Source organism: Amblyomma mixtum, chromosome 2 (genome assembly GCF_055824585.1).
Source record: "Amblyomma mixtum isolate Tamu chromosome 2, ASM5582458v1, whole genome shotgun sequence".
In the NCBI taxonomy this organism is placed as follows: Eukaryota; Metazoa; Arthropoda; class Arachnida; order Ixodida; family Ixodidae; genus Amblyomma; species Amblyomma mixtum.
This window is the reverse complement of record NC_143013.1, coordinates 94,819,567-94,838,180: the sequence shown is the minus strand read 5'-3', so window position 1 is coordinate 94,838,180 and position 18,614 is coordinate 94,819,567. Positions and strand designations below refer to the sequence as shown.

The window sequence follows — 18,614 nt, the reverse complement described above, 5'->3', positions numbered from 1 at the left end:
AGTTAAGCTGGCAACAGTTTCACAGTCGTCACACCAGCCAGCAAACAGATTTATTACAATAAACACGCCTATTGTTGGAGCAAAGAATATAAAACACCGGAACATGAACTGTTTTGTCCTTTTCCTCCTCCTGAATTCCTATCATAGTGGTGGAATTCCTGGTAACCATTCTACATCGACGTGAGTGTACTAGATTTATAACCTTCATACATGCTGCATTGTCCTATTTCTCTAAAAAAGAGTGGGTTTGCGCAATGCACTGTGAAGAATGCTACATTAAGATTTTCTTAGTTCTTTCGGATCTCACAGTTCTCCAGTTAACTTCTGCGACAGACAAAAATTAACAGTCTTACCTTATATTCACAAGCTATTGCACAATCTATAAAAGGTGCCCTAGCATTTCGACATGAACGTCTCGTTCTGTGCTCCGGATCCGTTGTGAAAGCTGCGCAGAATGACTGCCCCTGGGGTGAATAGCCAACAGAATTGCGTCAAGAAGAACAGGCGGCCATTGGTTGCCTGTGCAAGAGGCATATTCTTCCAATTCATTTACGTCCCGGTAAGTTATATGTTGACTGATAATGTAGATGTGCAATTGAGAGGCTTAAGCACCATGGCAAGACTGTAAAACATGAATTGGAATGAAGTTTCTGAAGGTTTCTTCGCGATACATTGCTTGCCCTGCACAGGTGACAAGCACTGAAACCTTTATCTAGAAAACACTGCTATCATCAAGAGAAGAAAAGGACGCGTTCCGCGAGAAATCGTTGAATCTGAACGCCAAGCTAGGCTTGGTGAGTAGTGCGCGAACACCGTTTGCACTGACCACTCAGCAAAAGAACTGGTTTGGTTTGGTTTATGGGGTTTAACGTCCCAAAGCGACTAAGGCTATGAGAGACGCCGTAGTGGAGGGCTCCGGAAATTTCGACCACCTGGGGTTCTTTAACGTGCACTGACATCGCACAGTACACGGGCCTCTAGAATTTCTCCTCCAAAGAAATTCCAGCCGCCGCGGCCGGGATCGAACCCGCGTGTTTCGGGTCAGCAGCCGAGCACCATAACCACTAGGCCACCGCGGCGGCGCAAAAGAACTGGCAGTGGGCTGCACATGTATCGTTGTCAATCGCTCACAGTAAACTGTAGGAAGTCAGCCTTCGTCCTCGTCTCTTCTTTGTCTGTTTTGCTCTCCTTTTTTACGTCGGAATTATTTTAGGTGAACTATCTGGCCCGACCACTTCGCTGTGTCGTCCCACCCATGCGAAAACCTGTCATCACCCAGGCGCCATCGGTGCCGTTCTTGACACCAGATTATCAATCCTCGAGCTGCTTATTTCAACAATGCTTATTTGAACAATGCACCGGGGTTTGAAAAGAGAAGCACGCTATCTCCATGCGATATCTTTCCGACACTTCTGCACGAATCTCGTCGGTTATCATAGATGTTGAGATGAAAACTTCAATTTAACGCCTTGTTCTTTCCGAAGGCTTGTAAGCACATCACTGAAGGACTCTTCGTGTGCCATCATCTCTGGAGGCGCAACCGGCAATAAGAAGCATTCGAAAGCAGTTTAGTTGCACTAGGTTTTTTTTTTCTTGACGAGCGCGTTGCCAGGCCCAGATGGCTGAAATGGAAAAAGAGAGTGCCTGCAGATCATATCATATTCCTTATTTATTCCCTTAGTGACATGCCATTTCAGTTGAAATATGTCTTTTACGTATTTCGTTTCGAGCCTTTTCTTAACTGGGAGGCTGCCGAGTAGCAAAGGAAAAGAATCCATCATCATCATTTATTGACCCTTAAAGACCCCTGGGTGGTGGGGAATTACATAAGGGGGGGGGGGGGGGGTGCGTCACATCACAAAAATACACCAGATCACATTCAGTGCCATATACATGTACTGGCAGGATATAAAGAAAAAATGTGTATTAACCCATCACAGAGGGTGACCAAACATATATGAAACGGTAGTTAAACACAAAGAGAAGAATAATCAACATCAAGTTCAAGTTCAAGTTCAAGTTTATTTTCCTTTCTTACAAAGGAGGAGCCGGGACTAAAAGCTGTGGTAGCAGCTTGACTGAAGGTTACGACTCCTTGAGACAGTGGCAGTACAGAAGGAAGGCGAGGGTTATTTCATTTACATCAATTAGTAATGCCATGAATATGCGATGCAGATCCACATTTACGCGAAGCGCGAACACACATCGCAATACACACATGTACTCAAAGCAAATGTTATACATAACTAGAATATACAGGATAGATGTCCCAAACTGTGGACAAAAAAAATCATCTCTGCTTCTTTCACAGACTGAAATTGTCTCGGCAGTAGTCACGGATATTGTTTTTTGAATTTCTGGTAATATCAAAATTGTCATGGATTAGTTTGTTTAGCAAGACGGGAAGGTTTTAACTTAAGGACTGGTTCATAGAGTAAGTTCTCGGTGTTGAGTGATCCAACTTTCTTTGTATCTAGTGTTACGGCAGCTGTTATTTTCTCTCAGTTGTCCGAGTACAGTGAAGGGATTATCACGTTGTTGTGAGGAGTATTTATAGCATAATAGAAGCCTGTAAAAGTATAACGCGAAGATTGGAAGGATATCATACTTTATAAAGATATTTCTTGTGGGGAAAAGGAATGGCACATTTGCTATGGACCGGACGACTTTTTTCTGCAGCAAATGCAATCTATGAAGATTTGTTACCCTTGTTGTTCCCCAAACCAAGCTGCAGTATTGGATATGATTTAGTACTAACGCGTTGTAGAGCAACATCGTTACCCTTACTGGAAAAATATGTCTAAAGCGACCAAGTATACCTAGAGCTGAGGAAACTTTCGAACAAATGTGTTCTATGTGCGCATTCAAACTTAGGTTGTGAGAAAAAATAACGCCCAGTGTTTTTACAGAAGTCACAAGCTCTATTGGTTGGCTGTTTAAGGCTATTTTGAGAGGCCTAGATATTTTCTTTCCCTTAGAGAGGTATAACAGAATTTGTGTTTTTGACGGATTTATGCGCAAGGAGTTTGCATCTGCCCATGAGTGCCGTTTATTTAGGGCTTCGCTTGTTTTGCGTTCAACCTCGGCCTCGGAAATACCTGTGACTAAAAAAGTTGTGTCATCCGCAAATGACACAACCTGAACATTACTAGCGCTGTAGACGATGTCATATATCAAAGGCTCAAGAATGCTTCCGTGGGGCACTCTGCATGTTATACGGAGAGTAGGAGAGGATGCTGTGTTTATATTGCCACGTATCATTATAGTGTTTGTTCGTTCACGCTCAATGCTGCAGGAAAGGGCTGTTATCATTTTTGTTCGTGACGCGAGAAGCGACCAGTCTAATCTCGATTGATCGCAGCCATGAAAGGCTGCATCTAGGTTTTTCCAGATTACTGTAGATGATCTTGTCCTGTTATCTGGAAGTTTCCTTGCCGCCTTTAAATTGAGCGATGCCGCGAGCGGCGGACATTCGTTGATCGACGACCGACGAGCACGTTTGTTGCTTACGCCGCCACCGAGTGATTCAGTTATTTTGAGGGCGCAAGTCAGCCCAAATAAAGAGCTTCGTTTACAAGACTTGTTGGTGTCTTCCTGGCCGCTGGACGGCCGTCACAACAACGTGACATCTGGTGGAGGTGCGGGGTAGCCTCCCATGTTCCGGACACCCCCTACAAGTCGAGACGCCAGCCCTTTGAGTCATCTACCGCATGACCTTAGTCCAGTGCACCGCGCAAGCCGACGCCTGCAAGGGGACGAACCTCAGTTCGGGATTCTGCCGGACCCTACCCGGAAGCGAAAGCCAGCAGCAACATCTACCAAGAGCTTGCCCCAGACGATGACTCCAATCATTCTTCAGCAGCCCCGGGTGCCACCAACCTTCGACGCTTCGCCTGGCGCCGACCCCGAAGAATGGCTGGAGCAGTTCGACCGTGTGGCGATCTTCAACAACTGGGACGATGCCACGAAACTTAGGTACGTGTTCTTCGCCTTGGAGGGACCAGCAAAAGTCTGGTCTGAGAATGAGGAAGCTAACCTCACGAACTGGGAAACCTTCAAGGAGCAGCTTCTAAAGACCTTCACGAACGTCGTGCGAAAGGAGAGAGCCCAGCAGCTGCTACAGTCTCGCATACAACACCCAAACGAGACCGTTGCTGTGTACACTGAGGAAATGAAGCGTCTCTTCCGGCGTACCGACGCAAACATGAAGGAAGAAGAAAAAGTAAAGCTGCTCATGCGAGGAGTTAAAGAGCAGCTCTTTGCTGGCCTCGTCCGCAACCCACCGAAAACTGTCGCGGAATTTGTAGAAGAGGCATCCACGATGGAAAAAACTCTTGATGCCCGAGCCCGCCAGTATGACCGCCAGCAGGGCGTTTTCTCAGCAAGCTGCCTGGACACCGCTAACAGTAATGACCTGCGGGAGGTTATACGTCAAGTTGTGCGAGAGGAGCTGCGACGATTGCTGCCAACGGGAACGCAGCCGCAACCTTCATCGCTCACTGACGTCATCCGGGACGAGGTTCAACAGGCCTTGGGTGTGACGCCGACACCCATGCAGCCTATGCAGCCCCCAGCCATGACTTACGCCGCAGCTGTGCGCCGTCCTGCACCTCGACGACGGGACCCAAGCCCCTATCACCCTCAGCCAGCTGCGTTGGACCGCCGCCCACTCGCCCCAACCCGCCCGTCCTACGAGCGACGCGCGCAGCCGAGGAAATGCGACGAGTGGAGAACTCCCGACCAGCGCCGCCCACTATGCTTCCACTGTGGCGAAACCGGTCACGTCCTCCGGCACTGTCCATACAGAAGACTATCCGAGGGTTCTCTTACGACGCTCCACGACCCCGACCCGGCCAGCGACCAGCCGAAATCGAGGAGTTTTTGCGTCGGGAAGAATACTCATCGCCGAGCCGCCTATCGCGTTCTCCGTCGACATCGTCACCGCGCTAAGTATCTCCTAGCCGAGGGTACGTAGTGCGTGGACGCTTCCCCAGCCCCGAAGGTTAAACTGAATAAAGCAGCCTGTGGAGGTGAGGTTGCTTCTGAGCGCAAGAACTAAGATCCTCCATCGACGAAAACAGAAGACCATGCCCCCTACGACGGCGACGAACCCTACGACAACGACGAACCCTACGACAACGACGAACCCTACGACAACGACGACCCCTACGACGACGACGACCCCTACGACGACGACGACCCCTACGACGACGACGACCCCTACGACGACGACGACCCCTACGAAGACGACGATCCCTACGACGACGACAAATACGACGACAAAAACTACGACAACACCGACGACACGGCCAGACTTGAAGCTTTTACCGCGGCCCTGACACCTTATTAGGAACGCGAAAGGACTCTTAAGTTCTCGAAGCATCCTCCGTGTTCAATTTCATTTTAAAGCATCGAGGCGATGCTTCTTTGGAAGGGGGGTAATGCCACGTATAATTATAACGTTTGTTAGTTCACGCTCAATGCTGCAGGAAAGGGCTGTTATCATTTTTGTTCGTGACGCGAGAAGCGACCAGTCTAATCTCGATTGATCGCAGCCATGAAAGGCTGCATCTAGGTTTTTCCAGATTACTGTAGATGATCTTGTCCTGTTATCTGGAAGTTTCCTTGCCGCCTTTAAATTGAGCGATGCCGCGAGCGGCGGACATTCGTAGATCGACGACCGACGAGCACGTTTGTTGCTTACGCCGCCACCGAGTGATTCAGTTATTTTGAGGGCGCAAGTCAGCCCAAATGAAGAGCTTCGTTTACAAGACTTGTTGGTGTCTTCCTGACCGCTGGACGGCCGTCACTATAACGTGACAATATCTACATATTGGGTTCTGTGAGATAAGTTTGGTTTTATGGGGTTTAACGTTCCGAAGCGACTAAGGCTATGAGAGACGCCGTAGTGGAGGGCACCAGAAATTTCGACCGCCTGGGGTTCTTTAACGTGCACTGACATCGCACAGTACACGGGCCTCTAGAATTTCTCCTCCAAAGAAATTCAACCGCTGTGGCCGGGATCGAACCCGCGTCTTTCGGGTCAGCAGCCGAGCACCATAACCACTGAGCCACCGCGGCGGCTCTGTGAGATAAGTAAGATTATAATAGCGTTAGCGCTAGGCCCCGCACACCATACCTTTCTAACTTGAAAAGAATAATATCGCGATTTATGAGGTAAAAGGCCTTAGTAAAATCTATGTAAATACCCATGATGAGCTTGTTTACACTGAATGCCTTAATTATAATTTCTTTTTGAGTTAGAAGTGCTGTCTCCGTAGATCTTTTCTTCCTGAATCCATGTTGAAAATCTAGAAATAAGCAATTTTCGTCAAAATAAGAAGTCACTCTGTGATGTATTATTTTCTCGATGCCTTTGGAAAACGCAGGCAGTATGGAAATCGGTCGGTAGTTTGTGAATAGGTTCTTATCCCCTTTTTCAAAAATGGTTATCCCTCGAGCAATTTGCATTTCTGTAGGGAACACCCCAGTAGAGAGAATGAAATTATAAATAATGGTAATAATCGGGCACAGCATGTCAAGTACATATTTTACGGGTAATATCTGAAAGCCATTTACGTCCAGCGTTTTACTATTCTTCATGTTATTGATGGAAGAGAAAACCTCAGCTGTTTCGGTCGGGGCCAAGAACAGCGAATTTATCCTATCGTTTCCTCGCACGTACTGAGCGTAGTTTCTAATGGTACTCCCATCGAGTTCATTATCTTTCGTTTGCTCAATGAAAAAGCGATTGAAAGCATCTGCCAATGGAACACCGGAGAGCTCTTTTTCCTCATGCCTAAAGGTGCCAAGTGTAAGCGTAGGAGTACCGGGATGCACCAAGGAGTTCAACTTGCGCCAGGCTGCATCTGGCCGCAGTGTAGTTTCAGCATCGAACATATCCATTAGGTATGAATCCTTAGCTTTCCTCAGCGTAGAGGTAAGTTTATTCCGGTAGCTCTTAAAATCTGCAAGTATATTTAGATCTTTAGTCCTTACAAATTTGGCATACAACGCATTTTTATGCTTGACCATTCTCAGGTGTTCTCTCGTTAACGAAGGTTTTCGCGCTCTCTTTGGCTTTTTTTACTTGTGTTACTGGAAAATGCTGGTGGCATATTTTCTTAAGTATATATACTTATAAAGATAAGATACGCTGTGCGGCTCTCACGGCATTCATATACTGCATCCCATGTTTGTTTTTCAACATCGTGGCGGAATGATTCAAGACGCGAAGATGTAATAACTTGACGGCATGTGGGCTTTGGCTCATTCCACTTGATGGGGAATTGCTTGTCTACGAATAAAAAGGTTCCCAGATGATCACTTATACCTGTACAAAGAGTACCACCAAATGTAGTGTCTGTGTTAACGTTGGTAATAAATACGTCTAATAATGTAGAACTTTGTTCTGTGATACGCGTTGGGTAGGTGATTACATTGCATAGGCCATATGTAGCAAGGGTAAGGCTCAAGTCTTTCTGGTAAGGAGTAGGTACAATCGTGTTCACATTCATGTCTCCACCTAAGAAGACCTGCATTTTTTGCTCCGTCACATATTCTAAAAGTTCTTCAAGGAAGGCCAAAAAACGGCTAAATGTACCAGATGGCGGTCTGTAGACCACGCAAAACATATTGTCAAGGTGTCGTAAGGTAAGCACTTCAAAATCAGGAGTGACAGCACAGAATTTCTCTTCTGTACCACACAGCAGATTATCTTTCACCAGCATAGAAACACCACCACCTCTTTTGTCGTGACGATTTCGATAGAAGCATTGATAACTAGATGGGCAGAATATAGCCGTTTCGCGTTCATACCATGTTTCTGTAGGCATGAGCGCAGTGAAAGACATTTCAAATACTTCTAGTAAAGCATGCTTTTCATTTTCTTTGTTTCTTAAAGATCGGACGTTCTGATGAAAAAAAGATAGGGCCGGTTTTTTCTTTTTGACCAATTGATGAATTTTCTGTGGTAGAAAATCCATGTTTACAGCATACAAGCTGTACAGATAAGCTGGAACATTTTAAGCAACCCTAGACAGCTGATCCTTGCTAGTGATATGAATAACTGTTGATGTTTCAGTTTGGCGAACGTAGATTTTTCCATTCTTGACCCAGGCGTATTCCCATCCTCGTTCCTTTTTCGCGGCGTTTACAGCACCGAAGAGGCGTTTCATTGCCGGACTCAGGTGCTCATTGACAAAAATTTTATCATCTTGTTCTATCACGAGGTCACGAGCCGTTAGCCTGTGCTTTCTTGCTTTTTCTAAGAAAGCGTTGCGCGGAGCTCTGTGAGTAAACTGCACAATTATGTTAGGGGAGGTAGAATTTCCGGCGGTCTGGACCCGATGGCAGACTTCAATGTCAGTGTCCTTCAGAGGCATCCCGATTGCTTCACCCAACTGTCTTGTTAGTTCGTGCACGTTTTCACCGTCTACCTGTGGCACTCCTTTAATTTCGACGTTCAGGAATCGCAAGTGTTGCTCGTTTTGCATAAGTCGGGATTCCTGCTCTTTTACTTGCGTATAGAGAGCTTCGCGTTCTTCCTTTAATGTGCTTATACTTTCTTTCAGAGCCTCGTTCTCTGCTTCAACTTTTTTCACGGAAGCCTTCATTTCCTCATAGCACTGGTTTATGAAAGTCATGCTGGCCTTAATATCTCTGCCATCCTTCCTGAGTTCTCGCTCGAAACTTTCTTTTAGCTCGCGAAACTCTTGTTTCATCTCACGCTTAAGGTCCTCAAACAATTTCTGAAGTTCTTTGGCCATTTTTCAAATTTATACAGTAAAAAAAACAAAAAAAAACGGCACACACTAGAACAAGACGCGGGACAGAACTGACGGCAGTAATATGTAACTAGTTAAGCTGAATAAGTACAGCTGAATGAGTACAGAACTCGCGTATCAACAGTTTTGGCAGCAGCAGTGGCGGTAAGACAGTTACACTGACGTTAAAATGAGGGGGAAAAGCGCACCAACCTGGAAAAAGTGCGCAAAACTTGTACGACGTGTTTGTCGCTCACCACTGCCACTGCCAAACTGTCGAGAGCGGGGGGCGTGGCCGGTTACTCCTGACGGAGGGAATAGCACACGATTGCTGGAAGACCTTGACGGTGGCCGATGTGTCCTGGATGTCGAAGAAAAGACGGCGATTTAAACCAACTTGTTCAGCTCCGGTAGGGCCAGGGCCGAAGCGAGGCGACAGCCTCATCAAAACAGGAACGGTTTTTAAGGGCGACAGCAGCAATTGGCGGAACTTACATGGATCGCGTCCGATGACATTGCACTCGGTTAATAAATCATTCAGAATCATGTAAGAATCACCCCAAATCAATGCCCTTTTATTTAAAACTTACCTTTACGCTCCCTTCTCACATCCACGAATACAGAGTGCTCATACTTTAATTACTGAAAATTATGCTGCCTTCGTTGTTCGATGCCAGCCTTAGTACAAGAGCAGGCGAACTCTGTGTACATATATCTGCACGACTAATAGTACGCGAAAAATGCAGTATGTACACCGGCAAAACACAAAAACAGTGCTAGAACACAACTGTTGTAACATCGTAATTTGCATATATAGAGTTGACACTTTCTTTTTGTGCTCCGCAACGAAAATGAATGGAACAGCTTACCCACACGCATCAGCCACGAGGAGAGAAAAGGCGATGTCTTTTTCTTGAGCAATATATTTAAGCATATGTCTCTCTGCTTCAATACATGCAACGGAGACTTCTCGCTCGAAAATTACCTTTTGCAAAGTATATGTTATGTATGTGCGCGTCTAAACATGTTATAATGAACACTCCTTTCTCCCAAGAAAGTCTCAGATATAAGAGAGCAGTCAAGACCGTCTTTAGTCAGAGAAGAAAAGTACCATGCAATTTCGATCGCTATGGGTTTTTACGTTGCAAACTAGCCCTTATGACGGAATATCAGCCATGACGGTGCACATGTCTTTACAGTGGAAATGAAGACTGCCGCATGCGTAAGAAAAGAGCTGCTTTGCGGTAGGAGAAGGCGACAGCGGTTGATGAAGTACGCGATTCTTGTATTTGCCGATGGTGTTTCATGAATCTATGATTGTGGCAGGTGTTTCCAATAATTTTTCTCCATTATGCTTCAACTCAAATTCACATTCCCCTAGGACAGCAGCCTACCACGCCTAGTGGCACGATATAGAAAAGGTAAAATGGGGACAAGCCTTCTCGATGACACCCCCGCAGGAGTTAATTATGAGGGTCTGCAGCGCGAAGTTCATTACTTTCGTAGATTTGAGACGCGGTTATTGGCAGGTACCAGTGGCCCTCGAGAGTCAGCATTTGACTGCCTTCGTAACCCACGAAGGGCAGTACGCTTGGCGCGTCATGCCATTTGGGTTAAAAAATGCCGCTGCAACATTCCAGCGAATGATGAATACGCTGCTGTCGAGACACCAGAGCTACGCGGCGGCATATCTCGATGATGTCGCCATTTTCTCCGCTGCGTGGCAGCAGCACGTGAAGCATTTAAGCATCGTGCTCGGCTTACTACGCGAAGCCAAACTGAAGGTAGGCCCCGAGAAGTGCCAGATCGCACAAGCTCAGATCAAGTACTTGGGTCACGTCGTGGGTGGCGGTACACACGGACCGGACCCCGATAAGCTAGCCGCTGTTCGCGACCTTGCGCCGCCTACTACGAAAAAGCAGCTGCGAAGCCTGCTTGGGCTATGCGGGTACTACCGCGAATACGTAGAGAACTACGCTGAGGTCGCTGCACCGCTCACATCCTTGACGAAGCGAGGCGTGCCAAACGCGATTCCTTGGACTCGGGAAGCGCAGGAAGCTTTTACTCAGCTTAAAACGTCGCTTTGCGAAGCTGCAGCGCTAAATACCCCTAATATGCTCAAGCCATACTGGCTGTTCACGGATGCGTCCGCGATCGCGGCCGGAGCTTGCCTGGCCCAGATGGGAGACTCGGGGAGAGAGGAGCCGGTCGCCTTCGCCAGCCACCGGTTCACTACAACCCAAACCCGCTGGTCAACAATCGAGCGCGAGGCATTTGCCATCATTTGCGCGCTCAAGAAATTCGACCATTAGTTGTTCGGAGCACAGGTTAACGTGGTCTCCGACCACAATCCCTTATCCTATCTAACGACGAGCACGCCTCATGGGGCAAAACTGGCAAGGTGTGGCTGGCCTTGCAGCGCTACAATGTCGTTGTGACACACAGGAAAGGCACCTGTAACGGCAACGCCGACGCGTTGTCTCGCGTCCCTAGCACGAGCTGGGGTAAGGAGCAATGAGCCATGGCCCCTCGGGCTACGTGAATGTTCCCGTTCACCCGCTGCAATTTGTGATGTGATCGGTGATCTGTGGCCAGACCTCTGGGCAAGGATGCTTGCATGCCCCTGACTCTCGTACTGTGACGGATATCGTGTATGCTCTGTGTATAGTCCATGAGTGTTTTTGTGCGGTATCGGCGAGTTGTATCTTTGTGACCCGAGAGCCGTTTTTCAGCATGTCAATTTCTTTATATGCATATTGTGTTTGTAGACAGCCGCGATCTTTTGTTGATCTTGTCTAAACTAGCGGACTCCCAAGCTATATCTCAGGGGGGACGTGTAAGATCGCGCCTCGTACACGACCTCGCTGGCTCTCCCCTTTGCACTTCCCGCGTGGCTCGCGCAGTGCAGCAACAAATGCGGAAGCAATTACCGGCATGGGGAGGACGCCACTTTGGAACGCAGCCGTGACGCCTCGGGCAGAGGGCGCGCATGCGGCGTGGCCTTGCCGTCCCGAAAGGGGTGGTCTCCCTCCCACCGCGACTGATCAAAGGACTGATCCGCTGACTGATAGCGTTGTAGCCATGCGGGGAGGTAAACAAAGGTCTTCCGGTTGGACGCAGCACGAGAGGGTGGCCGCCTTGAGGCAGTTACGCACGTGCATGTACTTAAGATGAAAAGTGCGTTCTTGGGGGAAGGCGAGGGTGTTGCGTGGAGAGCGTTTTACGAATGTTTTCTTGATTTGTTTATTTATTTATTCGAGCCCTGGTTTCGAGGCTATGCCCAACCCACAGGGCCGTGGCTACTGCGAAATTAAAGAGCGATTGGTTGATCAAAGACTGGGGCGGGTCAAGAGAAATGACCGCCCCAGCGCCTTTGTTTATGTACGTAATAAAAACGGAAGGAAAAGCCAGGTATGGCAGTCCTAAACAGGCTCCGTGCTTCGCACGTACGGAAAACTTCTAGGCTCTAACCGAGACCGCCGGTCGATGAGTAAGATTTTCCTAAGTCGCATCTCTGTGTGAGATAAGTCCCAACCAGGCTCCGTGCTTAGCACGTAAGGAAAACTTCTAGGCTCTAACCGAGACCGCCGGTCGATGAGTAAGATTTTCCCGAAGTTGTATCTCTGTGTGAGATAGTATCTCTGTGTGAGATAAGTGCCCTCTAAGTTACAGTACTTGAACGTCTGTGTGACTTCACGCTTCTGCAACTGAGTTTGCCTTGTATATACTCTGTAAATATAATTTCCCTTTCGTACCTTCTGCTTCTGGACTCCTGTGCTTCAAAACACCACCGAACAACTCACGTTTGGAGGAGGCTGAACTCCCCCGATGAAAAGCAAACGAACCTGAAGAAAGCAAGAGAATTTACTGGTGTCATCTCAATTTCATTAAAATTTCGTTTCATTTTTATTTATCTTGCACTTTTACGGCTCCATGCCCGCGGTGTCGTTTGAATAAGTCAGATAAAGAGTGGACAGCAAGAATATAATAGAAATGTTCGAGGCCAATTGTAAATTGACCGCACTACATTAATCGCTTGCCCCCCTTCCGACACTTACGAACTAAGTGAGAGGAGAGGCCGCGATAATTGTTGCGAGAACACAGTGCGCGGAAAAGGTCGCGCTCATTGTTGCGCTCCCCGCGCACAAGGATTATAAATAGGTGCTCGTATATTAAGTAGAAAACGGTTAGGGAACGGTTTCAGCATGGAAAAGCACGACAAGGGTAGTTTCATTATTTTAAACTGAAGCAACAAGGAGTAGGAATCTTTTATAGCTTGCTATAGAAAATATAGGATACAAAATATTGACAATCTTTCTGACCTGACTTCCCGATTTTATCTTTCACTATCCGAAGCCTAAGTGTTTTACTTTCCTTTGAACGGAAGATACCGGTTAAAATAAAAATGAATCATGAAGCAACGTGAACTGCGGCGTGAATACAAAAAGCCAGGTCGTTCCTTTTAGCCATCGATGTTCTTGCGTAGAATGGCGCCTCAGAGGCTTCCGAGGTACCGTTCGAGCAATGCAACCTTCCTTCCCCCTACCTCCGCCCCATTCTTTCGCAGCCATCAGTGATCGTGCCCCTTCACGATCAACCTAAGCGTTCGTTGCCAACAAAGAGTAAATAAAGGAAAATGAACGGAAGAAGCTGTAAAAAAGAAATCTCCAGGAAACGATTTCTTTCCGTTGGGAGCAGGAAATATTTTCTAAGCCAGTGTTGCTGCGGCCAGAAATCCGACAAAGCGATGAGTCCCTGGGGACGGCTTCTATGTTGTCGATGCCAGTAGCTGTAGCAGGAACACAAGAAAAATAAAGCCATGTGGAGATTCTCCGTCACTTGTTCAAACGTAATGGCACTTCGATAAGTTTCGCCGCCGTTAGCCACCTATCGCTTTTTAACATTTTTCCCTCCAGGAGGGGACAGGCTGAGCCGAAGTCCTTAATGCCGTCTTGATTTTCAGCTCTCAAATTTTTTTTCATACGAGCGCTGCTATACGTAACGGGAGGTCAGATCTTTTACCTACAGTTTGCTAAAGCATCGCTTTTTGGTTTCACAGCACCGCGTGTCATGATACAATGGCTATCCTTGTCGGTCACTGAAATTGCTTCTTTAGCTAAGAAACAGTGCCCACATATGACAGTTTTCAGTAATCATGGTAGTCATCGGGGACTTCGAAATGTTGGCAGTCAATTACCAACGGATAAACTCCGCCGTGGTCCAGATTGGTCGGCGATAAGTAAGCGATTATATCTCATGCCCTCGTTTTACCCTTGTAGCTAATAAGAAGGAGGCCTTGGAGGTTCGTCTCTTGGCCCATAGGTATGCTCCACTGGTGAGGTTGTGATACCGGTGTTCGACTGGTAGGACTAAGAACGAGAACGCGAGGGACCATCTCCAGATCCCTCGCTGCCTGGGCAGCTTTGCTTCGATGCGCGGCCGCGTAAGATTCACATTCCGAGGAGCTCGGCCGCACGTTCGCGTCCGCACATTAAATAAGTAGGGTCCTCTTCAAATCGCTGCAGCTTACCCAGCCATGGATGGAAAAACTCGCATGACCGTTATCACCCACGGAGGAGGCCTGCGTACCACTATTGGTTTGACGTAGTGCTCTTGCAAGGCTTTAGCCTGCGTAGCGTATTGCTTTGACGGAGTATTCCCGCTAAGATCACACACTAAGCGCTGTGCCTCATTTGGCGTAGATATACATTCCTCGTTCAGGGTCATCTTTGACAGGATGAAACCTGTATTAACGCAAGAGTGGTAAGCCTCCTGTTCAGCTCAGAACCTGGCAGCGCCGGCCGCACTCAGTGCGAAAAAATGCATGTTGGTGGAATATGTCGTACTATCACACGTGAGCTGCGGACTTGAAAAGGTACTAAAGCTCCACAAAATAGTTATTATAACATCGCAACATGACTCAAGTGTCATCAGGACAAGAAACAACCTAAAGTGAAATAACTGCACTGAAAGTAAAATTTGAGTTCGATGGGAATCGAGACTTTGCCCCTTAGATACGCTACCCCATCCCACCGAGGCACTTGCGCTTGACGTGGTTAAACGGTGGCCTTGTGTGTCGTTTCCGACAGTGCTCGGGTATGGGTAGTATATGCAAAGAGGACACCAGGCCGCTGAAGACAGCCATTGACGCTCTCGCTTCACTGAATGCCTCGGTTCTTTCTCTTTACATCTGCAAAGGGAAAAAAGGAAATGTAAAATGGCAATGCTACCTATTTATGCAATAGTAGCCAGGTACAACTGAACAGTAAAAAGCTATCAATCACTGGAACAAATGCAGCCTACAGCAGCTGTACGCTGTGCACTATTTTTTTAGAGAATATCTAGCAGTCATGGAGGTAAGAAAGATCTCGGCGGTCACTAGCTTGTAATGCCGTGTCTTGCTTTGAAAAAATTACAGCTTTATTTGACTCCTCGCTAAACACCGCAAGGTAATTCCTCACCGACGTTTCATATTAATTTAGCTTATTATTATTATTATTATTATTATTATTATTATTATTATTATTATTATTATTATTATTATTATTATTATTATTATTATTATTATTATTATTATTATTATTATTATTATTATTATTATTATTATTATTATTATTCGGTTCGAGGCGGTTGTCCGGACCTCCTGCTATTCTACCGCTATCGTTGGTGCGCTTGCATGCGGTGCTGCTGGCTACCGCTCAACGGAAAAGTGCTTGCCTCGCCCCCCTGCTCGTCATAGTAGTCTCTACTCGGGGCCTTCTGCGAGGCGTCAACTCGTGCGTGCGGCTTCAAGGTCGGTTCGAGGCCGTTGTCCGGACCTCCTGCTATTCTACCGGTGAGCGACGCTGGCTGTGTTTGTTGTGACTTCTTTACATGAACAATTTTCCGAACTGCTGTTAGTTTGGTTGGGATGTTTCTACTGTAGCGGTCTTATTTTTGCTGGTGTTTTTAGAGGGTCTCAGTTTTGCAGTCCGCAATGGCGAATCATGATAATTGCATTGCTTGTCAAAAGCCTCTTCCGGCTGATGGAAAATTCATGTTATGTGTAGACTGCCAGTTTTCGTATCATCTCGGGCAGTCATGCTCGGGAATAGCCGCTAACACGTTTGCTACCATGGGTCCAGCCAAGAGAGAAGTTTGGGTATGCAAAACTTGCCGTATTAACAAAAAGAGACTAAATAGTGGTCCCGAGTCTGCTGATGTGACGGCGGCTGATGAAAACGTTGGATCTGAATCCTCATTGCGGGATGAACTTAGAGAAATCAGGAAAAGTCTGGAATCGCTGCCGAAGCTTCACAAGAAAGTTGATTCTCTCCTAGTGATGCAGGAAGAATTCACGGCGGTTTCTGATTCTGTTCGGGAGCTCCAAGGATCAGTGTCGTTTCTATCTGAGAAGTACGATTCCATGTTGACACAGCAGCAGGATTGTGAAAAACTTCAACTGTCCCAAGATGCTGAACTGGAAGCTTTGAAAGCAACAGTGTTGACTCAGACAGCTTTAATTGAACAACTAGAGGTCAATCAAAATGAAATCGAACAATACAGCAGAAGAATGAATCTTGAGATTCATGGTTTGCCTGAGATCAGCAATGAAAACTTAACACAGTCACTCATGCAACTGGCATCTAAACTCGAATTAGCCGGGTTTTCATCTGAGGATATTGCAGCTGCTCCTCGCTTGAAAGCCAAAACTGATGGCACATCAGTGGTCCTTGTGCGTTTCACGTCAGCACTTTGGAAGCAAAAATGGTTCGACGCTCGAGGTAAGCTGAGGCAGTTCCGCGAAGATGAATCCTTTCCAAAGATCTTCTTCAACGATAACTTGACTAAGGCTAACCGTGACCTCTTTTGGAAAACAAGGACGAAGGCAAAGGCGGAGGGTTATCAGTTTTGTTGGGTGAAGGGAGGGAAAATCGTCGTGAAAAAGAACGGGACAGCGTCTCTTGTTCGATTCGGTAAGCAAGCAGACCTAGAAAACATTGCTTAACCACTATGCCTTTTTCGTTCTTCGAACTACCGGATTTTATTTCATTTAAAACAGAATTTGGATACAGCTCTGATCATTATTTCACTGTTGTCAGTATTAACATTCGAAGTTTGCGTAAATATTGGGATGAGTTTAAGGTTCTAGCTGAATCTGCAGCTGGCTATGTTGACGTGTTTGTAGTAACTGAAATCAATGTTTCTCAGGATTGCCTTGATGCACTCACTTTGCAGGGGTTTTCGGCACATTCTATTACACGAAACGGACGTCGGGGAGGCGGTATTGCTGTTTTTGTGAATGACAACTGTGCTGTGTCTCCAGTAGATGTAGCTTTTCAGCATGCGGAGGCTCTAATGCTCAGAGTCTGTAAAAAGTCATTTTCTGTGCATCTGTTATCTCTTTATCGACCACCCTCCTCCAGCCTTTCGCGTTTTCTTATTGAGCTTGATGAAAACCTCCTGCGTTGGAGTGCTGTGGACCAATTCTGTTTGACTGGTGATCTGAATATCAACATCTTATGCCCTACGAAAGTATCTGTGTGCGACTACCTATCGACATTGGCTGCTTATGGTCTAGAATGTACAGTTGGATCTCCTACTAGAGTGGAAGTTGTGAATAACAGACTAGTGAAGTCATGCCTAGATCATATAGCGGTAAGAGCTCCTGACTGTTCATTTCGGTCATGTACGATTTCACAAAGGTTGGCCGACCACTTCTTCGTAGCATGCCGTCTTGCTTTACCTAACGCTTCTGGAACCTCTAATACGGCAGTTGATTCTGGTCAACGCCACTGTATTATCTCCGTTGTCAATCAATCCAGGCTTGATAATCTTATAGCTTCTTTTGATTGGGCAACGTTAGCTAAGGAAAGTTCAGCGGGCAAAGTCTATGAAAAATTTTGTATGCAGCTCAAAAACTTTCAACTACAGTGCACTCGGTTGGTAACTAAAGCAATCAGAAAGGGTCACTGCTGGATGAGGCCGGAAATTCTCAATGCAATTTCGTACAGAGACAGTTTGTGGAAACGGTGCAAAAGAAGACCGAAAAACCTATCTCTGCGTTTAGAATACAAGTCAGCAAGAAACAGGGTTGTCGCCCTTTTGCGTGCAGCCAAGCGCAGATACTTTTTTTATAAATTTCAGCAATCTTCAAATGATGTGAGGAAAACTTGGTCGTTGGTAAATTACCTCAGAGGCATTAATTCTAATAAATGTTCTGTTTTCGAATATTTTCGTGAGCCTCCGCCGGCAGTAGCAGATGCTTTCAACAGGCACTTTGTAAAAGCGTCGCAAAAAGCTATTATTACAACTACTTGCTCTAGTTCGTTACTGCAATCTATAACTGCGTCAGCTTTCCTTCCTAGGATCTTGAAATGTGAACTGGAAGAGATTCTTTTCAGTTTTCGCCCTAACAAGCCTACTGGATATGACGGAATACCATTAAACATTCTTCGCAGGAACTTTAATGTGCTGTCAGAAATTCTCCTTTGTATACTGAATGGTTTTTTGGAGGGTGACAAAATTCCAGAACGCCTGAAAACTGCAGTTGTTTTGCCCCTATACAAGTCAGGACAGAAAGATAAGATTGAAAACTACCGGCCAATTTCTGTCTTACCTGTAATTGCCCAGGTCTTAGAAAAATTTCTTTTTCGCACTATGTCTTCTTTTCTTAACAAATTTTCGGTTCTGAGTGATCGCCAGTGTGGCTTTGTCGTTGGGCGTGGTACTGTTGCCCTGCTCGAGGAATTCTCGGATGAATTGTTTTCAGCGTTTGATCAGAATCTTTTCACGTGTGCTCTTTTCTTAGATGCAGCGAAGCATTTGACTCCCTGAACCATCAAATCTTGCTAAGCAAGCTGTATTCGT

General features: G+C 46.4%; 1 protein-coding gene across 1 annotated transcript; it reads left to right on the top strand.

Annotated features, from left to right (window-relative positions):
• Positions 1-15,879: 15,879 nt before the first annotated feature.
• Positions 15,880-16,752, top strand: LOC149360215 (uncharacterized). The gene has a single exon (XM_089567808.1). It carries the CDS (start codon positions 15,880-15,882, stop codon positions 16,750-16,752), a length of 873 nt encoding a protein of 290 aa, XP_089423934.1.
• Positions 16,753-18,614: the final 1,862 nt, after the last annotated feature.